The following is a 26,573-nucleotide window of genomic DNA, read 5'->3' on the forward strand; positions in this document are numbered from 1 at the left end:
GGGGGTTTGAGCTGGAGCATATGTGTGTAGGGTTTTAGAAAATAGGTATTAGGGGTATATTATATACTAACATTTATATAATTGTAATTTCGCTGGATATACACTGTATACGGTTAAAATGTTATTATAGACTATTTTTGTTTTATCCTGTTTCTGTACTTGCATATATTATAACCACCTTTACTGAAAGTTTCATTATGCATTGTGTGTTGAGTACTGACTTTTAATAATTTTTTGTTTTGCAATAATAAAAAAAATATATAAAAAAAAAAAAAAAAATAGTATACAGCTCAGACACTAGGGCGTCTTAACAGCGACTCACAGATCATCTTGTCCAGTAGCAAACACAGCCACAATGTGAAGCGACTCACAGATAATCTTGTCCAGTAGCAAACACAGCCACAATGTGAAGGGACTCACAGATCATCTTGTCCAGTAGCAAACACAGCCACAATGTGAAGAGACTCACAGATCATCTTGTCCAGTAGCAAACACAGCCACAATGTGAAGCGACTCACAGATCATATTGTCCAGTAGCAAACACAGCCACAATGTGAAGGGACTCACAGATCATCTTGTCCAGTAGCAAACACAGCCACAATGTGAAGAGACTCACAGATCATCTTGTCCAGTAGCAAACACAGCCACAATGTGAAGAGACTCACAGATCATCTTGTCCAGTAGCAAACACAGCCACAATGTGAAGCGACTCACAGATCATCTTGTCCAGTAGCAAACACAGCCACAATGTGAAGCGACTCACAGATCATATTGTCCAGTAGCAAACACAGCCACAATGTGAAGCGACTCACAGATCATCTTGTCCAGTAGCAAACACAGCCACAATGTGAAGGGACTCACAGATCATCTTGTCCAGTAGCAAACACAGCCACAATGTGAAGCGACTCACAGATCATCTTGTCCAGTAGCAAACACAGCCACAATGTGAAGGGACTCACAGATCATCTTGTCCAGTAGCAAACACAGCCACAATGTGAAGCGACTCACAGATCATCTTGTCCAGTAGCAAACACAGCCACAATGTGAAGGGACTCACAGATCATCTTGTCCAGTAGCAAACACAGCCACAATGTGAAGAGACTCACAGATCATCTTGTCCAGTAGCAAACACAGCCACAATGTGAAGGGACTCACAGATCATCTTGTCCAGTAGCAAACACAGCCACAATGTGAAGAAACTCACAGATCATCTTGTCCAGTAGCAAACACAGCCACAATGTGAAGAGACTCACAGATCATCTTGTCCAGTAGCAAACACAGCCACAATGTGAAGAGACTCACAGATCATCTTGTCCAGTAGCAAACACAGCCACAATGTGAAGAGACTCACAGATCATCTTGTCCAGTAGCAAACACAGCCACAATGTGCCAGCATGGTTTAGTGCTCCCTTGTCAAGCGGGTCTGTGGTGAGACACCAGACAAACATCGCTTCAAGTGACTTTTGTGCCAACATTGATTCATTCAAGAGCGTGGGCCTGTATTTTAACAGTGTCATTTAAGATGTGGCCTGGCCCTATCCGTGAGGCAGTGCTGGCCAGCCCGAGACTGGTAGCCCAGACCAGTATCCAGCTCTACGAGCTGAATCAAAGGACCCTGTCACAATGGTAAGATAGATTTGATATATGCTGTGGTGTAAAATAATGTGATTGTCTGTGCATTATGAGGAGATGCATGCTAACATATAATGTGATTGTCTATGCATTATGAGGAGATGAACATGTTTGTGTTTTGTCTGTGTTACAGGTTCTCTGCAGGCAGAAGCAGGGGTAGAGGACCCTCTTGGAGCAGGGACTGGGGGTCATGTCTGCTCCGAGCACCTCCGCCCAGCCTCTTTAGTTTAATCACCTGTTCATTGTATATCACTATTGCACTTTACTGTTACATTTGCACTCTCAAAAATTAGATTAGATTCAAATGTACAGCACACCATATACTGCTATAGTGGAATATACTATTCATAAATCATATACCATAATGTATACCATCTTGTTGCGTGCTCCTGGCCACCGCAGTGTCATGATTAATTGAAAATGGGGGACCCTGATGTAAACAAGACAAAAGTCTCTCTGGTCTGCATCCCCTTAACAATTGTGTGTATTGAGCTGTACTGTATTGTACCCACTGTATTGAAAGTAAACACAACATAGCAAGACGTACCAACCGAGGAAACACAACAACATTAACACACAAACAAATTATATCTAAATATATACATCAACGGTAACATATTGCATAACTCAACATTATCAATATTGGCTCACATGTAAGATTTTAATTAATTTTTTAAGCTTGCTACACCTCTTATGTCACGTATGTCACTTGGAAGATAATTCCATGCCCTGATAGCCCTACAGTATATAAAACTGTTCTTTGCATACTGTTAGTATTTGCATGGGGTAGAATAATCTGCCCTCTACTTGCCCCTCTGGTAAAATGCATGTGCACATTTGAGCTGCGAAATTATTTTATCCGTGCTATATTTAGGACTGTGTTGTGATCACTTTATGAAAACAAATTAATAAGTTGGCAGAAAGTATTTTCTCAACACTCCGCCAACTAAGACGTTCATGCATTTGAACAACACTAGTCCTATATGAACAACCAAGAACGAGTCTTGCTGCCTTATTTTGTACAACCTATTTAGCAACTGTTTTGAAGCAGAAGCCCACACTTTTTGTTTATGTGATCAGACCATGATAAAGTACTATTTTTGTATCACAAACAGTACTGTATTTGCAAATCTAGTATGTCATAAATGTATAGATGTAGCAGACTTTTTTTATTACATTGGATGCCATTTTGTCACAGGAAAGATTAGCCTCTAGGATGGAACTGTGACCATATCAACCAGACGCATTTGACACCTCCCTGCCCCCTCTCCTTGATGAGGTGTTAATAGGTGGGTAGGTGGGGGGGGTGTACATTGGAGGTGGGGGGGGGTTGTCTCAACACTGTTTTTTTCAAGTCAGGTCAAGTCAGCTTTATTTGAACTCTGCAGAGGAAGGATGAACTTTGCAATATATAATCCAGACATGGGATAACGGGTTGCAACAAAAGTGCAACTAGGGCTAAAAACCCAATGAAATAAAATGATAATAATAATAAATAATTATGCTTCTTAGCAGACTTTTTAGCTTAACATCCCAGGGAACTAATGGGATAACTGGGGGTGTTGTTTGCTCCTGACAAGAGTCTCAAAGTCTGGGGTGATGGTAGACAAAGCAACTCTGAGGTCATGCCAGTTGAGAAACACTGGTCTAAACGGCTTCAAGTGGGTTTTACAGCAGGTAAACACGCCCACTGTTCTTTGCATACTGTTAGTATTTGCATGGGGTAGAATAATCTGCCTGTCAGATTAAGGACAATTTGATAATTTCTATTGGCTCCTAGTTTAATTCCACTGATTGCATCATGACGACGATGCATGCGTGGACATATGCTCAGGCATTAACATTCGGAGTGGCACATTCTTCTGACAAGCATCTCCTCTGGTGCCCGATGATTCCCATTCTTAACTCTAATTTGAAAATACATTGTCAGTGTTGGCATCAACATTAGAACATGTGTGGGTTTAATATGAGTGTTTTGTGATGAATGTTTTAAGTTGGTTGTTTACCAATGACTCCAGGATTTTTGCTAGACAGGATAACGTGGAGATTGGTCTGTAATTATTTAGGTCACTTTTATCCCCCCCTTTATGCAAGGGGGTCACATGGGCTGTTTTCCAGGCAACAGGAACCACACCTGTTAGTAGTGAGAGATTAAATATGTGTGTTATTGGCTTTGAAACCAATGGTGCAGCTAGTTTGAGGAAAAAGGGATCCAACCCATCCTCTCCAGTTGATTTCCTGGTATCAATGGCTTGAAGTGCCTCAAGAACAGAGTTTACAGACAAGGGTTGTAAATTCAACTGAAAAACATTTCCTATCTGCACAGGGAATGTACAGGGCTCCGGATCCTGTCCACCTGGTGGCCCTACATGGCTATTCTCAAATAGATGACCAGCTTCGATAAAATGTTGGTTTATGGCTAAACAGACCTCTTTTTGTTCCGAGATCAAGGATTCACCCTTTCTAATCTCTGTAGGGAGGGAAATTGTGGTTCTGGTCTTATTTAAATTCACCGCCTTCCAAAATTTAGCAGGATCTGAGTAGGAGCTGGTTACTAGTTCTAAGTGATACTCAACTTTAGCCATTCTCACAGATGCTGTACCTTTATTTCTGAGCCGTCTAAATGCTGCCCAGTGAGACTGATCACCAGAGCGTCTGGCAAGTGACCAGGCTCTATCTCTCTCCTTAAGCAAGGCAGATAATTCAGGTGTGAACCAAGGGATTAATAAATTTTTTATTCTAAGCCTTTTATAAGGTGCATGTTTATTAGCAATTGAGAGAAAGGTTTTTGAAAAAAAGTTGAGTGCTACTTCGACATCGGGAATCTCCAATGTGTAGTGGATGTCGCTATGGAATAGGTAAATTAAAAAAGCCTGATCACTAAAGTTTTTCATATTCCTTTTGTTAATAATGCGAGACTGTGATTTCTCTAATCGAGAGTTTCTAACACAAGCTATAGGACAGTGATCACTAACACCTAATTCAAAAACACCACAAGCACTAATTTTATCAGTCTTATTAGAAAACATTAAGTCAATTATACTTGACCTAGAATAATCTTTTAGATTTGGCCTGGTGGGTTCAGTAACCAACTGAGATAAGCCAATGCTACTACTAATGTCTCTAAGATGGTTTGAATCATTACTAAGCCAATCAATATTAAAATCCCCTAGAACTATCAGTTCAACATTTGAGTACTGAGATAGTAACTCTGCTATCCTATCAATAGAGTTAACATCGGCTGATGGGGGTCTATAGACTCCAGTCACATTAACAGAATTATTGGGTCCCAAATAAATGTTTAAAACAAGGATTTCAAAACATTTTGGAATTGTTAGTGTTTAAAATAGTCACAGAAAAAATAGACTTTACATAAATAGCCACCCCTCCAAAACGTGTCGAAGTTGTTAATGAAGGTATGGCCAGTGGCAGTACATAAAGTCTGCAACCAGCAATGCAGACTAAAAAGGCGACTAAAATGCTCAGAGCCATGTCTTAAAGATGGAATAGGACCGGAGAGGACAGTGTTTTCCTAGGCTCTCTATGGTTAATGCCAGAGACAGATTGAAGTTTGGTCGATTGCCTGGATAACACATCATTGGTCCCTACATGTAAAATCACAGTGTGAACAGAGGGATGACTCTCAATGATAGAGGGCACCCGTTCCATAAGATCAGTCACCTTAGCACCAGAAAAACAGTATGATATTGCACAGGGAAGTTTAATAGACCCGATGATGGAGTCACCAATCAAGAGGACTTTGGGTTTGCCCTCATGGAAACCTCCATCATAGATGGAAAGCCTTGGGTGATTTTCAGCTGCCACTGGGACAGGGTAGACAACAGGTCCCCCAGGGTCCATGGAGGAGGAGGGGGGCGGCGGCGACGGTGCGAGTGCAGACCATGAGGGTTGATGTACAGGAGAGCGCTGCCGAGGTGAACTGGGGGAGGAGTGGTCCCTACGAGCTCTCTTGTTCCCGGGCTGGGGGTCAGATGGAGAAGATGAAGAGTGGTCCCTACGAGCTCTCTTGTTGATCAAATGATGACTACTACTTACTAAAGGTAAAAAGGTTTTAAAAATGAATGTTTAAAAGTACTAAAAACCAACAAAGAAATACCAAACACTAACAAACATTCAGCACAGACAATGTGGATGCTGCCATCTTGGATTTCTTTTATTTATTTATTTTTTTATTGAGCGGCTTCCTATAATAGCTGATACTGAGCAGTACCTGGCTAACTGCTTGGCCTTCCTTTTGGGGAGACCGGCTATTTGTAGGCCCCTCACAACCAACTTGTGCACATGCCCTAGGCTGCCAAAGATAAAAACTAGGAGTTTACATCTGTAGCCTAGCTGTGAGATCCAATGTAATAAAAAAAGTCTGCTACGTCTTGCTATGTTGTGTTTCAATACAGTGGGTACAATACAGTACAGCTCAATACACACAATTGTTAAGGGGATGCAGACTAGAGAAAGACTTTCGTCTTGTTTACATCAGGGTCCCCCATTTTCAATTAATCATGACACTGCGGTGGCCAGGAGCGCGCAACAAGATGGTATACATTATGGTATATGATTTATGAATAGTATATTCCACTATATCAGTATATGGTGTGCTGTACATTTGAATCTAATCTAATTTTGAGAGTGCAAATGTAACAGTAAAGTGCAATAGTGATATACAATGAACAGGTGATTAAACTGTAAAATATATAAATTAGTACTACTGAGTAATAGTGCTAATCACTACTCAGATGTATGTATAGAGTTGTAGTATAATACAGTGATACTCACTTTGGTTGAATGGAATCATTGACACAGATACCATCCAAATAGTAGTTCTCTTGACTTTAATGTGGGTCTAACTTAAAAACACATGAACACAGTGCACTCGCTCACACCATAGGTCACTTTAAGAAAATAACTTGTTGTGATTAATGCATAATATAGTTAGTAATAGCAATTATAGCATAGGGGCATAGCAGTAAAACTATATATATTGTACATAGGACCCAGTGCCTTTAAGTAGTAGCTCAACATTGTATTGCAAAATCCTTGCCACAGTGCCAAAACCCCACTCTGTAGCTGTCCTTGGAACAGGCTGTCATCCCCACCTGTATGAAGAAGTCCACCATCATCCCTGTACCCAAAAAATCTACGCCCGCTTGCCTCAACGACTACCGCCCTGTAGCCCTCACCTCCATAGCCATGAAGTGCTTTGAGAAGCTAGTGAAGGGCTACATCTGTTCCTCCCTCCCCATCAACCTGGACCCCTTGCAATTTGCATATCGCCCCAACAGGTCCACGGAGGACGCCATAGCCCATGTGCTACACAGCAGCATCACACCTGGACGAGAGGCAGGGGAACTATGTGAGAATGCTGTTCATCGACTACAGCTCAGCATTCAATACCATAGTCCCCTCCAAACTCATAGCCAAGCTCAGGGACCTGGGCTTGAACTATGACCTCTGCCAGTGGGTCTTGGACTTCCTGACGGGCAGACCCCAGGTGGTAAGAGCAAGCAACTGCACCTCCTCATCCATCACGCTCAACATAGGGGCCCCCCAGGGCTGTGTTCTGAGCCCCCTCCTCTACTCCCTGTACACACATGACTGCGTGGCACAGCGGAACAACAACACAATCATCAAATTTGCTGATGACACAGTAGTGGTGGGCCTGATCTCTGCCAACGACGAGAGGGCCTACCTGGAAGAGGTAGAGAATCTGTCACAGTGGTGTCAGGAGAACTGCCTCTCCCTGAATGTCAGCAAAATAAAGGAGATGATTGTGGACGTTAGGAGGCGTGGGTCAGGGACTACAGCCCCCTCAGCATCGACGGGGCACCGGTTGAGAGAGTGAACAGTTTCAAGTACCTCGGAGCCCACATATCCGAGGACTTGACATGGACCACACACATTGACAGTGTTGTGAAGAAGGCACGACAACGCCTCTACTTCCTCAGGCGCCTAAGGAAGTTCCAAGTCAGTCAGAAGATCCTTAGGAACTTCTACTCATGTACAATAGAGAGCATCCTGACTGGCAACATCACCTCCTGGTTTGGGAATAGCACTGCACAAGACCGTAGCAGACTACAAAGAGTGACACGTTCAGCCGAACGCACAATTGGAGGGGGGCTTCCCACCCTCCAGAACATTTACAACAAGCGGTGCAGGGGGAAGGCTAAGAGAATCATCAAGGACTCCAGCCACCCGAACAACTGCCTCTTTGAACTGCTGCGGTCAGGCAAGCGATACTGGAGTCTTAAGGCGAGCACAGAAAGACTCAGAAGAAGCTTCTATCCCCAGGCCATCAGGCTGCTAAACGAACAATAAACACTATGCAACAACCATCAAATGCACACAGCACACACACGCACACTCACTTAAACAAACAAAACACTGCAGCACCCACTCTCCACACTTTAGATCACACAAACACACTTTATATTTATTGATAAAGGATTTGCACTACAACTCGTACACCTACTGTAAATTGTACCTAAATTGCACCTCATCCCATTTCTGCCTTGCACTATATAGTATTGTATATTAGTACACTGCATAGTATTGTATATTATATGGTAACTCAGTTACGTCTATTCTGCATCGAACATTGTACATATGTCTATACTGAACACTGACCTCATTTTTTTTACTTCTAATTTACATGCTATACTATGTTATTTTATTTCATACTTATCTTGTCTTGCACACAAGCATTTTGTATAAAAGTATTCTGTACTTCTGTATGACAACTATTAATGAAACTTGAAAATTGATGGCGATGGAGTGGAAATAGTCTCCAGTTTGACAGGTACCTGCAACATAAAAAGAAAATAGCCATTAGAGAAGAGAACTGGGTATGGAAAATGACATGAAAATAGACACAGACTATAAATAGCTAATGCATATCACTCCTAGTTACGCAGTCCTCATATCCCTCCTAGTTACACACAGTCCTCATATCCCACATACACACAGTTGCGAGAGTGAGAGCAGCACATCACCAGAGTTATCAAGTGTATACAGTATGAAACATTAGTATTAGCTATCACGTTAGCTACCGGTGTGCGGCTAGCTAACGTTAGCTCTTGGTGAGTTATAGTTATTTTGCACTTACCTATAAACGCCCCTCGACGAAATCCACTTGAGTACAGCTGTGTAACAAAGTCCAATATGCCCTCGTTCATTAGATCCAAAGCATCAATTGCTTTTCCTCGACTCTAACGCTAGTTTAGCAGCTAATGGCTAATGGCTAAACAGCTGATTTTGTAAACATGAGGCAGAGTAGGGGCGGGTCTTCGGTGCGCTGGATGCATGCACACACACACACACAGATTGTAGAATAGCTCCCTCTCTCCACCGTGTAACTCGACTCCCCCTACTGGTTGAACCAGGCAGAGCAGCGTCAGCAGACATCATCTTGCGTCAACCACCGGCATCTAGCTTGCTACCGGCGGGAGAGGCCTCGTTTTCCAGTGCCCCATCTGTACATGCTAACAATAGGGAGGAGAAACAAACTGCGTTTCAATATTTGTCAAAAACGTTACCTTTTGTGGCTTATTATCCCAAATAATAAGTTATTGATATAATTCATTCAGAACGCTGAACTTTGAACCCCCACATAATCTGCCAGGAAGTGTAGTTCGGAAAAATTCCAACGCTGATCCACACCGGTAGCTAACGTTAGCTCTTGGTGAGTTATAGTTATTTTGCACTTACCTATAAACGCCCCTCCACGAAATCCACTTGAGTACAGCTGTGTAACAAAGTCCAATATGCCCTTGTTCATTAGATCCAAAGCATCAATTGCTTTTCCTCGACTCTAACGCTAGTTTAGCAGCTAATGGCTAATGGCTAAACAGCTGATTTTGTAAACATGAGGCAGAGTAGGGGCGGGTCTTCGGTGCGCTGGATGGATATAATTCCAACTTGACTTTGCGCCTCCTGGCGGCACAAAACAGAAGCCGCACCCACCCTAATAAAACCATTTGACGAGGGCCGTTAACGGGCGGTAGAGGCCGTTGGAATGGCGGTAGGAGGGACCTCAATTTGCAATGCTGTAACTGTAGCAACAATTATATCTGAAATTGTTTTCAAAATGGTTGCACTGTGGTGAAAATAAAAAATATATCATTATCTGTTCTTATGCACGCCTGGTGATACTAAATCCAAATTGAACTCGGGCATTTGAAAGATAATATATGTATATATATATATAAATGTGCGAATTGGCTATAATAAGGTAATTTATAAGCATCATATTCTATATTCTATAATAATATTTCAAATTGCATTGGTCCGGATGGGAGAATTCAGTACTGTATCTACAGAACCTTCGGTTTAATCATCTTGCCTTTATTAATTTCCTTAGATTTACACATGATCTCAAAAGGGTACTGAACGAGATAAGTGGCAGTTTTTTAAGTTTGGTCATTATTATCATGGTGTTATTCACTGTCAAAGATGCAAAGAAAAATCATAATTCATATTCTCCTTTGTTTCATCACAATTTAAGCAAGTGTAGTAATAGACACAATATTTCTGACACTGTGAATACATTCCCTGAGGTCTATAGATGTCCCTAGATACCAAGAATATGCAAATGGACCTTGTAGAAGTGGAGCAATATTCCATTTACCTAGGCATATATTTTAGGCGAAAATATTCCAACTAAAATATCAAGAGTTAAAAAATGTTTTATCTTCTAACGGAATGAAATGTTCTAACTTCAAGGTGCATTCATTGCATGTGTTCAAGTTCATTCCATTTGTCTGGGGTATAATATTTAAAACCAGGTTTGCCAAGCTCATTTTTTACATGAGGTGTATCTATAGCTAAGCTAAGTAATGCTGTGACCTAGTACCATATGTGCTGTATTTAAAAGCAATCAAAGAGCAGAGGTAAAAAAAACTAGCATCATTTAGTCGGCACGTAGCATCCTTTGGCTAACCTACCATCTAGCCCAGTGTTTCTCAACTGGTGAGTCGCGGGGCCATTTTGAGTGGGTCGCGGATGTGTGTGTGGTCGCGGATGTGTGTGTTAAATTTTTTTTTTTTTATATATAATTTTTTTTTCACTACCCATCTTTGTGAAAGTGGCTTCTCAGCTCTGGTCCAGCTGAAGACAAAGCGGAGGAACAGATTGGACATTGAGCATGACCTCAGAGTTGCTTTGTCTACCATCACCCCAGACTTTGAGACTCTTGTCAGGAGCAAACAACATCCCCAGTTATCCCATTAGTTCCCTGGGATGTTAAGCTAAGAAATCTGCTAAGAAGGATATATTATTATTATTATTTAATTTCATTGTGTTTTAGCTCTTAGTTGCACTTTTGTTGCAACCCCAGTTATCCCATTAGTACCCCCACTTACTGTAGGTCTGTTATGTTAAGCTAAGAAGTCTGCATAATTATTTATTATTATTATTATTTTATTTCATTGGGTTTTTAGCCCTAGTTGCACTTTTGTTGCAACCCCAGTTATCTCATTAGTTCCCCCAAACTTAGGTATGTTATGTTAAGCTAAGAAATCTGCTAAGAAGCATATATTATTTATTATTATTTTATTTCATTGGGTTTTTAGCAATAGTTGCACTTTTGTTGCACTTTTTTGTGTTTATTTCATGTTTTGAAAGATGTATTACTGCAAATATATTTTTTTTACATAAATCATAGTGGTTAAAAATTTTGGGTCGCGACTTAATGACTAAGGAAAATGTTGGGTCCCGAGGCTAGACCAGTTGAGAACCACTGATTTAGCCTGCGTGGATGTGTGTCTGACGCACACACATCGATATGTAGCAAACAAAGAAGCCTCCCGGTAAAACATTTTATAAAGTTACTTTGACTCAGTGTGTTGGTTTCGTCTCTCATCATGCAATTCCTGGCAATGCCATTCAAGTACATTAATATTAGGACAAATATTATTTTGTCTTTACTAGCCAACAGCTCCCCTCACAGCATCCCGGCTCTGGCATGGTGTGGATGTGCAAGGCTTGTGCTGAGCTAACACATGCCTAGTGAAGAGAAACAGAAAAAATAGGATTATTCCTATACTTTCATGTTATGACCAGGAATTCATTGCATGATGATGAGACCCTGACACACACACAGTGTGACTTTAAAAGCCATTTTGGTCTTTAGTATTCTCGTCTGTTTCAGACCCATAGGATAACATACAACTGAGGACTAGGGGCAAAGGGAGGGCTAGCTAGCTTACTTACTTCTTAGCATGCCTGGTCTGTAGGCTAACTAGCGTCCACTTTAATGAACAAGGATCCAGAATTAAATCCAAGATGACACAGGAGTTATATATCGCATAGCTCTGCTCAGCGTCATAGTGCAATACTCTTCATATCCAGTATTGAACTGAAATAAATTCTCACATGTACCTTTACATACCATCATCTGTCTGGCCACACCCCCATCCGCTACCTACATAAGCAGGGGTGTGGCCATACCATCAGCTCCTTCTTCAATTTTCACCACGTCAAGTGTCTGCAAAGTACCACACTTTGAAGTTTGCTGAATTTTTTGAAGAAAGTAGAAGATCAAGGAGCTACGTTGACATTATATCTTTGTTTTCTCTCTCACTATTTTCGAGAAAATACGGCGATAATGTCTTCGTCACTGGGGTGTCTGGAAGATGATGATCATTCTGACCTCCACCGGCATTTTCGTATTAGGGGCTCGCGTCGCTGGTCTAATCCCCACCTGCAGTCCTCCAAGCTGCAGCTGGACAGGTATTACCTTCGGTTCTGCAGCTGGACTGTGCAGGAGGAGCGTCGGCTGTTGTGAGAAGCGAGCTACCTTTCTCTGGGTGAGTGACGATTTTGCGATGCAGGCGTCAGTTGTGTTGCTATGGGGGGATTAGCTGCACAATTTACGAAAGCCGGCCCCAGGCTAGTATCCTTTTTCTGCCTCTTAGACGGCAGAGAGAGGGTCCTGGTTTGAAGCCCACGGTAGTCAATCTAGTGGGCCGTGACCAAGATCTGTGGTTAAAAACCGGGATCTTTTGGACGAGCGGATTCTGTCATGTGAAGGCCCCATCTTTCAAGTTGAAAGTTAGCCTCAGGAGGAAAAGTGGGTTTGGTGCTTCGTTATCGGAAGCTCCACGCTCAAGTCGGCTGCAGCCTATGAAGGAATTGTGCCGACATCGCTGTATATCTGTCAATCACCGTTCTGGAAACTGTGTTGATTTCTTTTTCTCTTCTCTCTTAGGATGAGGAGGGAGTCAGACGGCGGCTGTCTGAAGTGTTGGCTTATTGTGTTATCTCGTTGTGCAGTTCGGCGATAGCTGCTTAGCTTGCATGCTAGCTGGGTGAGCTAACTGTTAGCCAGTTAGCTGTTAGCTGCGGCGCTGGCTAGTTACGTTCACTAGGCCAGGAGCGTTAGCTTGTTGCTACCAGTCGGCCTGAGTTGGCTGTTAGCTTATGCTACACCGTTGAACATTAGCCGTGAGAATAGCAGGCCTTAACACTCTGACTACGACGTCATCTTTGACAGAGGATGTTAGTCGGCCCTACACCGTGTTGCCCCGCCAGCAAGGACTTTCGTCAACATGGAGACCAGTGTTTGCAGTCCTCTCAGCCTGCGCTCATGGTGTAGGTAAGAGTCCTTCTGGACACTTAACGCCTCTTCCTTCCTTCCCTTCTAAATGTTTTGTAATAACGATGTTTTTTTCCAAAATGTATGTTGCTTCACTACATTGGGGATACGACATGTGTTGTGTGTGAATTGTCTTGTCGCTGGTATAGTTTCTCTATAAAATAGTAAGTAAAAATGAACTGGTTTGGTTGTGATGAGACCTTGTGTGTTCATGTAACGTTAGTTAACGTGGTTGAGCTCACAACTAGTTGGGTTAATAACCATGCAAAGCTATGCTTAGTGACATATGATCGAGGGGTGAGTCCTTCTCTCAGCCTGTGATGACAATAAACAGGTAGCGTGTTCACATATTAACAGGGGTACCTGTTCAACCTAGTCGTATCAAGAGTAAGGTGGGGAGGGGTGATCCCCCCCGGTTCCCTGGGGCTTCCCCCCCTCCTCTCAAACATGTTTTGTTTACAATATATTGTTTCACTATGTTTGTGGGGATACAGTGTAATCCCTCAGCTTCTGCTGGGGTTGTGATCCTGATTGTTTTGGTCGCTATCATGTGGACTTAGCAAGGCCTGTGGCCAGTATTTAATCGAGGACTTTGTTGTGATGGAGGGTTGTGTGTGTCGTTAAGATCCACAACTGGGTTAGGTGTTGGCCTACAGACGTCACATGTGTAAGCTCTGGTACCGGGACTCTTAAAGGGGCCCTCTCTGGGTCTGTGTTTTTCTTTGTAAAATTCAGATGGCAGGTTTCGCACATGAGTCTATGTGAAGCTGTTAAACGCTTCATGTAGCATGCTATGACTGGTGTCATGGCTCTACTTTGTCATTACATCGTATCAGGGGTGAGGGGTCATAAAGGGGTGAACTGGTAAAACCTTCCTCCCCTTTTTCTGATTGGTCAGGGGTTAAAACCCCCCGTCATTCGGGCTTCCTGTCACGTTGCTGGATCAGCGCGTTACAGGGTAGGGGGGAGTTTCCTGGTCCCATGCCATATTGGGCGGTGGACCATGGAAATTCCCCCGCCATAGAGTACGTCACTGGGCGTGTTTCTATTGGTAAGACTTCCGTGGGTTATTCAGGCTCCATGTTATGGACCTCTGTTACAGGGAGTTTCAGAGCCTCCTCCTCAGGGAGTTCAGAGCCTCCTCCTCAGGGGGTTTCAGAGCCTCCTGTGAGTTCAGACCCTCCCTCCCAGCGAGGGAGCCTCCTCAGAGTTTCAGAGCCTCCTCCTCAGATTGTCAAGGTGAGTAGAACTTAAAAAGAAGTTCTGCTCTGTTGTATGTGTATTGAGCTTGGTGGGTGATGCAACGCAGTAGAGACATTTGTTCTTCTGCTCTGCTCCCTACTGGTAGTGTGTGTATTGGGTCAGAGCCTCCTCCTCAGGGTGTTTCAGAGTCTTCTCTTCAGGGAGTTCAGAGCCTCCTCGGTGAGTTCAGAGTATCCCTCTCAGTGAGGGAGCCTCCTCAGAGTTTCAGAGCCTCCTCCTCGGAGAGTCCTAATCCAATTGTTACATAGCTCAATGTTGCAATATGTCTTTTCAATCTATTGCTCACGTGGGAAGTCTCTCTGGGGGTTCCCCATCCTCTCCTTTATGGAGCAGGTTGACGGGGTATTGTTTAGGGAGTTCCCTGACTCCTCGCCGGTAATGGTCTGTTGAGTCATGGTTTTTTCCCCCCATCATAGGGTATGTCGCTCCCCGTCCCCTCTTTTATGGAGCATGGTTGACGGGGTGTTGTTTTCCATCAGCCGCGTCGTATGGGACCCATGTCCGTATTTATTTCTGTGAAAATATGTATAGATTTTTCAATATTTTTGACAACACTACTCTCTGTGTAGGCCGCTTGAGTGTGCCCCCACACGTTTCATGATGTCTGCCAATCGTGTCAGCCTTCTCTGCCTCGACCCCTCTAGAGAGTCGGGTTTTTTTTTGTGGAGGCTGTGACATGGTGCACAACAATGCCAGCATACGCCCCTTCCGCCGGGGTGCTGTTTCAGCAGACCCCTTTTGCGCCTGTCTAGTCCGCAGTGCTCCAGGCTCAGGTCAAGTGCCTGTTGCCTGGATTGAGGGATCGACCTCTTCTGGGTGTCGTCTCCCCGGTGCACTGCCTGCTCCCGCTGTGGGTGTAGCCTCTTGAGTGCTTCGAGCTTACAGCCATGCCAACCTGAACACGGCCGATCTCGTTCGATTTCGGAGGCTGTGTAGGTTCAGGCCTGGGTTGAACTTGGATGGGCGACTGCCTGAGTATACCAGGTTCAGTGAGCTAGGCGGCGTGCTATAGGGGGGAAGGGCCTGCTCTTGGATGGGCCCTGTCCGAATAAGCTGGCGATGTGGGGGGCGGTGTCACTAGTGACCGCCTGGTGAGGTCTCGATGCTGTGGCGTCATTGGCCTCTCCAGGCCCTTTTTCCAGGGGGGTCCAGTCCCTTTTGGGTCTGGGTCCTCCTTCGCGCTCCGCTGCTACGGCCTTGCCACGGGGTTGGGTTTAAGATAAGATATTCCTTTATTGATCCCCTTGGGGAAATTCAGGCATCATAGCAGCATGGGGGAGGGGGGGGGGTACAGGTAGTAAAACAACAACACAGTGTACAGGTAGTAAAAACAACACAGGCAGTGTAAACAATTTGGTCAATATGGTCAATATAATTTACTATCTGACTAGCTGAAGAAATATTCACATTATTCACAGTGTCACATAAGGTGCAGTATGCATAAGGTAGTGTTATAATTTACTATCTACTGAGTATACATTATTCACAGTATCACGGTATCCACTGAAATATACATTATTCACAGTATCCACATAAGGTGCAGTAAGCCTAAGGTAGTGTAGGTTGTCCTCCTTGGGTTCCTATAAGTCCCAGGTCAATGTATGGTAGCAGTCGCTGCCCCCTGTTGTGGAGCCTGGAGGCTGCTAGTCGCTGCCCACTGTTGTGGAGCCTGATGGCCGCTGGTATAAAGGACTGTCCGAGGCGGTTAGTTGAGTGTCGTGGGGGAATGAGTCTGTGGCTGAACGAGCTTCTCATCTTGACTAGCTCGTCGTAGAGGGGGTGGTAGGGGTTCTCCATGATGGCAGCCAGCTTCCTTATCATCCCCCTCTCTGCCATCACCTCAAGTCTAGGTAGCTCGACTCCCACCACGGAGCTAGCCTTCCTCACCAGTTTGTTGAGCTTGTTGGTGTCCCTTGAGTTGATGTGGCCTCCCCAGCATGCCACAGCATAGAAGAGGATGCTGGCCACAACAGACTGGTAAAAAGACTGCAGCAGTCTGTTGCACACATTGAAGGACCTGAGTCTCCTCAGGAAGAACAGCCTGCTCTGTCCCTTCCTGTAGAGGGCCTCTGTGTTATCCGACCAGTCCAGTTTATTGTTCAGGTGTACCCCAAGGAACTTGTATGAGTCCACCATCTCCACATCCACCCCTCGGATGGAGATGGGAATCGGGGGGGGCCTCTTCTTGCCCCTCCGGAAGTCCACCACCAGCTCCTTGGTCTTACTGGTGTTGAGTTGGAGGTGGTTGCTGTCGCTCCACCCCACGAAGCTCTCCACCAGGGCTCTGTACTCCTCCTCATCATCGTCGGTGATGTAGCTTACGATGGAGGAGTCGTCTGAGAACTTCTGCAGGTGACACCCGCTTGAGTTGCGGCAGAAGTCTGAGGTGTAGAGGGTGAAGAGGAAGGGTGACAGCACAGTTCCTTGGGGGGCGCCGGTGTTGCTCACCAGTACGTCAGACTGACTGTCCTTTAGTCTGACGTACTGTGGCCTCTCAGTGAGGTAATCCTTGATCCAGGCCACCAAGCCGTGCTCCAGCTGCATCGCGGAGAGCTTCTCCGCTAGCAGTGACGGCTGGATGGTGTTGAAGGCGCTGGAGAAATCAAAGAACATAATCCTCACTGAGCTGCGCGGCTTCTTTGCTCTTGACCCCGTGATATTAGGGGTGGTAACAGGGGTTTGTTCTTCCGTTCGTTCCCTAGTGGCATGCGGGTTGTGCGTTTGTGTAGTCGTGGGTACGCCCCACGGTCTGCTCACCCTGTGCGTTGAGTTGTTGAAGTCTCCTCTTCGCGCAGTCGGATCCGACTCCCTCCCGTCCTCCGCTAGGGAGGTTCGGGGGGCTCGGGTCCTCCCCGGTTCTGATGGTTGTGGGGGGCCTCAGCGGGTACATTTGTCGAGCTCAGCTCTGCTCCTGTGTTGCACTATGACGCTGAGCAGAGCTATGCGATATATAACGTACGGTTATGTATATAACCATAGTTATATGAGCATAGTGACGCTCAGCGTCAGGACTCACTGAGGACCCCGTGATCTTGCCTTGTGGTGAAAGATTGGGAAGGAGCTGATGGTATGGCCACACCCCTGCTTATGTAGGTAGCGGATGGGGTGTGGCCAGACAGATGATGGTATGTAAAGGTACATGTGAGAATGTATTTCAGTTCAATACTGGATATGAAGAGTATTGCACTATGACGCTGAGCGTCACTATGCTCATATAACTATGGTTATATACATAACCGTACGTTTTCAATGGTCCTTTCTACAAGACAGAATGAAACCCTCTGGTCAATAGGGAGGTGGTTAATATGAAACACCTTTGTCTAAACTCTCCATTCTTCTTCCTCCTCTGATTTAGAGGACATAAGCTACCGTAATTCCTCTAATAGTAACCCCGGCTTGTATTTGTTTCAACTGTAGCGGGTACCAGGCTTGTATTAGGAGGAGGCCTGTATAAGAGGGAGGCCTATATTTCAAATTTTCAAACGGATCATAATGAATAAATCAACATTTTGTGTCAGTTTGAACCCAGTAAAAAGTACTGGGTTCATTTATTGAAACCAAGTACTGTATGAAATAGTAAACAGTGCAATTACAGGTGGTCACTGGTCATTTCAATGTTTTCAAAGTGAAATCAAGTAACTAGCTCAGTATGCAGCTCAGTATATTAGTAACCCGGCTTGTATTAGGAGGCCGCCTTATAATTGCTTAGCTCAAGAGCGCACCCGGCCATTAATAGAGACCCGGCTTGTATTTGAGACCCGGTTACTATTAGAGGAATTACGGTAAATTACTTTATTCTTCCTTTTTTTTGCACTACTTCATGTTAAGGACTCAACCTTTTTCATGTTAAGGCCCCAATTGATATAAATTAGGCTATGGACCCCTATTTGATTAGAGTTTGTCTCAGAAGATATTTGATGGTGGATGTAATTTAGTCCAGAATTCCGTAGCTGAGACAACAGTAGAAAGTGAAACCTACAGTATAACATATACACATACAGAATAATCAGTATATGAAGATCGACAGTGACCTTAAGATGGACAAACAGATACATGTTGTAGTGGGAAAGAGCTTTTTCCTGCTTAGGAGGCTGTCCTAGGTCAAACCTTTTTTATCTCAATGTTTTTGAAAATGTTATACATGCTTTTATGACCTCTGGTCTTGATTATTGTAATGCCTTGTATGTTGGTGTCAGTCAGGCCTCCCTCTCTCGCTTGCAGTTAGTCCAGAACGCTGCTGCTCGTCTGCAAACTGGTACACAGAAGCGAGAGCACATTTCCCCTGTACTGGCATCCTGTGCGTTTTAGGATCTAAATTAAGAGTTTACTGTTGGCTAAGTGTCTGAACGGCTTGGCACCGGTCTACCTCTCGGACCTGCTGGAACCTTATGTTCCTTCAAGGTCCCTCAGATCCTCTGATCAGCTCCTACTGGCTGTTCCTGAGTCCAGGCTGAAGCTTAGGGGGGGCCGTGCTTTTGCAGTGGCAGCCCCAACATTCATGAACGAGCTGCTCCATGCTCATCAACAATCAACCCATTTCAGCCACAGACACATTCAGATTCCTAGGAACATACATCAACAATAAACTAAACTGGGACCATCACACCACTCATCTACTCAAAACAGCCAATCAAAGACTATTTCATCTCAGACAACTCAGGAAATACAAGGTCAGGACGAATTTAATGGTCCAATTCTACACAGCCATAATACAAAACATTATATCATTATCCATTACTGTATGGTACGGCAACACACCCAAACACACACTACACAGACTAGATAGGATCATAAAAAGGGCATCCAAAATCATCAATAGGGTTGGGCACCGAAAACCGGTTCTAATAGGAACCGGTTCCTAACTTCCGGTTCTGGAACCGGAAGTAACATATTTGAATTTCGATTCTAAATTTCGATTTTTTTTTTTTTTTTATACCCTAGTTACAGTACAGCAACCAAATTAAACTGTATCAAGTCAACTGAAAATGTGAATAGTATGATTTTCTTAAAAAAAAAGAAAAAAAAAAAAAATCTCCTTCGAAATAAGCTGTGACCTGTTTTGACCTGCACCTCAAAGAATCGGAATCGAGAATAGTTTAGAACAGGAATCGATATGGAGAATCGGAATCGGAACCGGAATCGTTCAAATCCGAACGATGCCCAACCCTAATCATCAATTGCAAACTCCCCACCCTGGACTCCATACACAAACATCACACCATCACACGCGCAAACACAATCATTAGTGACCCCCTGCACCCAGCTCATCACCTCTTCCAACACCTCCCCTCTGGTAGGAGGTTCAGGTCACTGGGCAGTCGTACTGTGAGGTTCAATAATAGTTTCTTCCCCAAGGCCATACAACTGCTCAACTCCAACTCCTCCTAAATGTACCCCTGCTTTTATGTTTATCTGGTTTCTGTTACATTGAACCTGATGTCTATATTTTTGTGTGGCAATAAAAGGAACTTGAACTCCCCCACTCTGCAGGTGTTTAAATCATCAAAACACCTTTATTTTTGGTTTTGACACAGCTTGAGAGACCTGCCTTTTTATGCGACATATTTTTTTTTATATCTGTGTAAATATCTGTTGTGTGACTTGTACAGCACTTTGGTCAACTTTGTTGGAATGACATAAAACAAAGTATATGGGGGTTCCTATTGTTTATACTGCAAATTGTGTTTTGGGAGCTGTTCTCTCTTCTTTTCAAGTATACTCCGAGCTTGAACTGAACTTATGTTTTTCCCCCAGTATGAGTTCTCATGTGTTTCTTCAGATCTGCCTTCATACTGAACCCTTTTCCACAAACTGAACAACTAAATGGTTTCTCTCCTGTATGAGTCATCATGTGTCTCTTCAGAACTCGCTTCATACTGAACCCTTTCCCACAAACTGAACAACCAAATGGTTTCTCTCCTGTATGAGTTATCATGTGTCTCTTCAGATCTCCTTTCTGACTGAACCCCTTCCCACAAACTGAACAACCAAATGGTTTCTCTCCTGTATGAGTTATCATGTGTCTCTTCAGATCTCCTTTCTGACTGAACCCCTTCCCACAAACTGAACAACTAAATGGTTTATCTCCAGTATGAGTTCTCATGTGTGGCTTCAGACTTTCTTTTCTACTAAACCCTTTCCCACAAACTGAACAACTAAATGTTTTCTCTCCTGTATGAGTTATTTCGTGTTTCTTAAGATTTTCTTTCCTATTGAACCCTTTCCCACAAACTGAACAACTAAATGGTTTATCTCCAGTATGAGTTCTCATGTGTGGCTTCAGACTTTCTTTTCTACTAAACCCTTTCCCACAAACTGAACAACTAAATGTTTTCTCTCCTGTATGAGTTATTTCGTGTTTCTTCAGATCTCCCTTCATACTGAACCCTTTCCCACAAACTAAACAACTAAATGGTTTCTCTCCAATATGCGTATTTATGTGTATCTTCAGATCTCCCTTCTTTCTGAACCCAGGACTGCTGTTAGACAAACTTTGTATTTTCTGTGTCTTCTTTGGTTTCAGAGTCATCAAACCTGGCCCTGCAGTCTCCTTCCATTCATCACAGTCATCAGTCTCAGTTTCAGAACTGACATCATCACTGTAATCAGTCTCAGTTTCAGGACTGTCATCATCACTGTCATCAGTCTCAGTTTCAGGACTGTCATCATCACTGTCATCAGTCTCATTTCTCGAACAGTCTGAAGAGAGGAGCTGGCCATCTCTAGTTGGTTCTAAATCACCAGCTGGATCTAGGTTACTGGCTGGTTCTGATCCTCCACAGTTCTCAGCATCAGGTTCTGTTTTTATCTGTTCAGTTGAGGTGCTGGGTAAAGAGTATGCTTCTCCGTTTCTCTCCCTTTGGGTTTGAAGAGGCTGATCATTCTTTTCACCATCTTCACATTTCACTGGGTCTACTGTGATCTTGGAGCGATCCGCTTCTTCCAGCCCTTGATGTAGGTCAACTTTAATCTGTAGGAGCTCTGGGTCCTGGGTTTGGCTGAGTTGTGAGGACAGAGTATTCTCACTATAGTTTTCATATTTCACAGGATGTAAGATCATCTTGCACCTATCAGACTCCTCTAGATCTTGACATAGTTCCTCCTGTTCCTCTTTAATCTGTAGGGGCTCTGTGTCCTTGATTTGGTTAAACCACAAGGACTGAGGTTTCTCTTCATCATGTTCACTCTTCACAGAGACAGGTTTGAATGTGACCTTCATGATATCAGCCTCCTGCAAACCTTGGAGGTGTTCTCCCTCCTGACTGGTCCAGAGTTCCTCATGTTCCTCTTTAATCTGTACGGGCTCTGTGTCCTTGATTTGGTTAAACCACAAGGACTGTGGTTTCTCTTCATCATGTTCACTCTTCACAGAGACAGGGTTGAATGTGAACTTGATGATATCAGCCTCCTGCAGACCTTGGAGCTGCTCTCCCTCCTGACTGGTCCAGAGTTCCTCCTGTTCCCCTTTCATCTGTAGGGGCTCTGGCTCCTCCTGGTCCAGACTGGGGCTCCTCTCCTGCTGCTCAGGGGGAACCTCCTCTTCACAGATAAACAGTTGTAAGGCAAGGGAGTCTAGAAAGAAGAAGAATTTAAATGTAATTTCTTTACAAACACTACACTCTTGCCAGGAAAGTAACATGTTGAAAAAATAGGCCTATATAGGGATGCACAGATCATATACCCAATATCGCTATCAGGGTGATACTAGCTACATTTGATTGATCTGTATCGACTACAGTTGGTAAGATCTATTACCAAGTTGTCATAAAGCTTCCTCTTTTAGAAGGAAAAGGTTCCCAGCTTTCCTCCAGAATGGATCTGATTCCACTTGATGATATATTGGCCAAAGGTTTAACATTTCTATTACATAAGGCTATAAAGTAAAGTACATGAGTATCTCATCTTTTACAGTCTATGCTTGTTATGTTTACAGTCTATGCTAGCTCGCCAGCAATCTGAGCTGACCAGAGATTCTTCTTAACTTTTTAAGTTAATGTGGAAAGTCTGTTTTTATCTCTGGTCCCATTCCCACACTGGCCTGTTGAGTAGAATCCTCAGTCTTCACACCTGGCTCCAGTGCTCAGAACATGGCTTTCATTGACAATTTGAATCTGTTTTGGGAATGTTCCTTGCTTTTTAGAACTGACAGAGTCCATCCAAACAGACTGGGTAGTGTGAGACTTTCTTGCTAACACAAGGCAATTCTATTTGTGCTCACATAGGGAATGTCATCAAATTCATATGGACTCACAACAGCCACCTGTTGTGGCAGGAGATGAGTCTGTGTTCTAAAACGAAGAACTGTTGAAATTCTAGACCCTCTTTTAAGTCTGCTATTAAAAGAATAATTTAAAAAAGCCTGTCCTTGTTTGGTCCGAAACTATTTTCTGAAAAGCCATTTCATTGGCTTAGTGACAATAAGACGCTTGTTTTCTCTGTTCTGGGCAGAATGTCTTGGCGTCTCCACGCTACTGTATATTCTGCCCGTTGCAATGTATAATTTTCCCATTGCAACGTATTAATTTCCTGTTTGTTGTTCACTTTTGAATAAACCTCTGAAAGATGAATTCTACCTTTTATTATTGAAGATGATCAGATAAACGCAACAGCAGCCGTATGCTAGTGGCTAACTTACAGCACGCGGTCCAGTCACGTGATTGACTGTTTACATCCCACACCCTACTCACTGACCCCTCCCCCTCCTTCATGCCACTGTGTTATCACCTGAATCAGCCTTATTAGTCCACACTCTTTTAAACATAGGAAAGGCCTGGGACTAATTCATTTAAATGTAAGGAGTCTGGTAAAAGAACAAAATATGGATCATCTGAAGATTCTGGTCCCTCAGATTGATTCTGATATTTTAGTGTTAACTGAATCATGTGACATCAGCTCCATTGATAAACTAATAATAATAATAGATTGGATTTTAAGAGAGAAGCGCCTTTCTCAGACTCAAGGACACTGTACAAGGAAAATAAGAAATAAAATTGAAAAAATATAATAAAATACATAAAAAATCTGTGTATAGTAACAACAAGAAAAAACAAATAAGATAACTAGCAGAGTTACCATTATTCAGACATTGAGATGATTGTCTTTGGTGATTTTAATGTTAATTGGTTAAGTAATGCCTCCAACTACTTTAACCTGTTCCACCCGTGGAATATTTTTGCCTAAAATATATACCTAGGTAAATGAAATATTGCTCCACTTCTACAAGGTCCGTTTGCATATTCTTGGTATTTAGGGACATCTATGGACCTCAGGGAATGTATTCACAGTGTCAGAAATATTGTGTCTATTACTAGGCTTGCTTAACACATTGGGCGCCGGGGGTTGTGCCCATCTTATACCACTCTCTGCCACTGTTGAAAGCCTATGGAGATGTTTACCTTCTTTGCAGGGCTATAACTTTTTAAATTGTATTGCTATATTGACATTACTATGACCCATTCAACATCGATTATCTATCGTTCAGGATGTGGGAACGTTATACTTTTTCATTCATACATTGTTGTGTTAATACCTTCGAGAATATAAGTATGTTTTTAATCTTTTCTGCTGTAATTCCAAAAACAGTAGTTATAGGCCCTGAAGCATAATTATCGATTGCTGTTTCTTTCCCATACACGCTATATTAAAAAATTCAAATGTACATGATCGGTATACATTATGCTTCATCATGCGTGTAGGAAAGGGGGGGGGGGGGTCGTTTATAATTCCTTGATCGTCACTAACGGCTTTATTTACTATAGGTTGTTATATTGATCAGACTGTTCGCAAACAAGGAAATGCACAATCGGGTTGAAAATAACGTTACTGCCCCATTACCGTGCGCCGATGAGACTGGCGGAGAAAGATCCCAATTATTCAACGCCGATCACCTAGATCCATTTCCGGTTTGTATGGCGTAATAAACGCCGAAATCATATAGATTATTGCGTTATGGCAGCGATCCATATGTACTATAGTGTTTGTCAGGAGTCCCGTAGCGAGATGTGACTGCCGGAGGAATTTCCTTGATGCACCGATGACAACATCCGGTTTTTGAAAGTGTAACTCCCCCGACCATCCACCAGGCGGCGGTATTGAGCCGTTGCAGTCCCATCTAGGGTCCCGCTAGGGCACCGGGGGTTGGGTGGATGAATTATGAATGCCATGGCGAAAAAATGAAACATTGATCTAAAAAACGCTGTACAGCGATGTTGGCGGTCAACGCATGGCGGGCAATAACGCTGGAAAGCGATTTTGGCGACCAATGTGTTAAATTGTGATGAAACAAAGGAGAATATGAATTATGATTTTTCTTTGCATCTTTGACAGTGAATAACACCATGATAATAATGACCAAACTTAAAAAACTGCCACTGATCTCGTTCAGTACCTTCTTGAGATCATGTGTACAAAAAATCTTAGGAAATTAATAAAGGGAAGATGATTAATCCGAAGGTATACAGTACTGAATTCTCCCGTCCGGACCAATGCAATTTGAAATATTATTATAGAATATGATGCTTATAAATGACCTTGTTATAGCCAATTCGCACATTTATATATATACATATATTATCTTTCAAATGCCCGAGTTCAATTTGGATTTAGTATCACCAGGCGTGCATAAGAACAGATAATGATATCTACTGTAATTTACTGTACCTTTTTATTTTCACCACAGTGCAACCATTTTTAAACTAATTTCAGATCTAATTGTTGCTACATGCTAACAATATGGAGGAGAAACTAACTGCGTTTCAATATTTGTCAAAAACGTTACCTTTTGTGGCTTATTATCCCGAATAATAACAGTTATTGAAATAATTCATTCAGAACGCTGAACTTTGAACCCCCACAGAAACTGCCAGGAAGTGTAGTTCGGAATAATTCCCATGCTGATCCACAGCTATGCATACCCTCGACAAAATGGCTGCAAAAAAACTACAATTCCCATGATTCAAATTTTCCAAAATGGTCACAGTCTTGCAATAGACTTCAGCAAATCGAGAAGTTAAAACTATCTAATGGCACTTTTAACTTATTGCTAAACTAACGTATTGATGATAATATACATTCTACATGCTTTTGTGACATGTTAGTGATGTTAATACTTGAAAACGTTTGATAAAAAAATCGCAAAAGATATGCAACACTGAAAAATATTGATTTATGACCAGATGCCATTTTGGGGTCGGTACCGACCCCGTCGGGTGGAACAGGTTAAGGAGGTTAGTGGTAATTTATATCTTCCCCAGCTGGTTACTGAACCCACCAGGCCAAACCTGAAAAACATGGCTAAATCCACCTCAATTGATTCGATTTTCTAAAATAGATGTAATAATAATTCAGCTTGCAGAGTATTTGAGTTGAGAATCAGAGATCACTGCCCCACAGCATGTATCAAAAACTCCAGACTACAGAACACAAAATCTCACACTATTTCCAAAAGACACCCCTGATGTTGTTCTCTCTCTCAGTCATCAATAAACATGCTCCTTTTAAATAAATGAGGATAAAAGATAGATTAACCCTGTGGTTCTCACCTGAGCTATGTGATTTATTTAGAGAAAGGAACACACAGACACTCTGGAGAGACCCTTCCCATCTGTCACTATTTAGGCAATTTAGAAATAAATGTGCATCTGAGGTAGTGAATGCCAAATAAAATTTTATTGTCTAATATCTGAGCAGAAAGAGATTTGTCTGGCCTTTAATAGGCAAATCTTCTGAAGCCGGTCATTTGTTTGATAATAATTATATGGAGCCCCCTCTTGGTGATGATGAGCAGCCCTTCTCTCCCTGTGTTGTTTTACAGACCATTGATACCAGGAAATCAACTGGAGAGGTTAAGCTAGACTATTTTTTTCTCCTCAGGTTAGCTGCTCCAGTAATTACAGAAGTAATATACAAATTTTCATTGCCATCATGTATAGTTCCTAGTATCTGGAAAATAGCTCATGTTGTTCCATTACATAAAGGTGGAGATATAAGTAATCTGAATAGCTATCGACCAATATCCAAGCTATCCTGTCTTGCAAAGATCTGTTTCTCTCAGATCACTCTATATTAAGAC

The 26,573-nt window shown here is 42.9% G+C and overlaps 1 protein-coding gene across 1 annotated transcript in view; it reads right to left on the reverse strand.

Moving 5' to 3' along the window:
• Window positions 1–1,298: 1,298 nt before the first annotated feature.
• The window catches only part of LOC311225913 (uncharacterized protein), a gene marked incomplete at its 3' end in the record, with an annotated part of 53,887 nt that continues 28,612 nt past the window's right edge, over window positions 1,299–26,573 (reverse strand). Inside the window, exons 2-3 of the mRNA XM_084311304.1 lie at window positions 21,395–22,075; window positions 1,299–1,423 (exon numbers count right to left, since the gene is read on the reverse strand). Coding sequence (XP_084167430.1) covers window positions 1,299–1,423; window positions 21,395–21,974 — 705 coding nt within the window. The 5' untranslated portion in view covers window positions 21,975–22,075. The remainder of the gene's footprint in view (window positions 1,424–21,394; window positions 22,076–26,573) is intronic.

The sequence above is a fragment of the Notolepis coatsorum genome (assembly GCF_963971535.1).
Source record: "Notolepis coatsorum genome assembly, chromosome: 3".
Lineage (NCBI taxonomy): Eukaryota > Metazoa > Chordata > Actinopteri > Aulopiformes > Paralepididae > Notolepis > Notolepis coatsorum.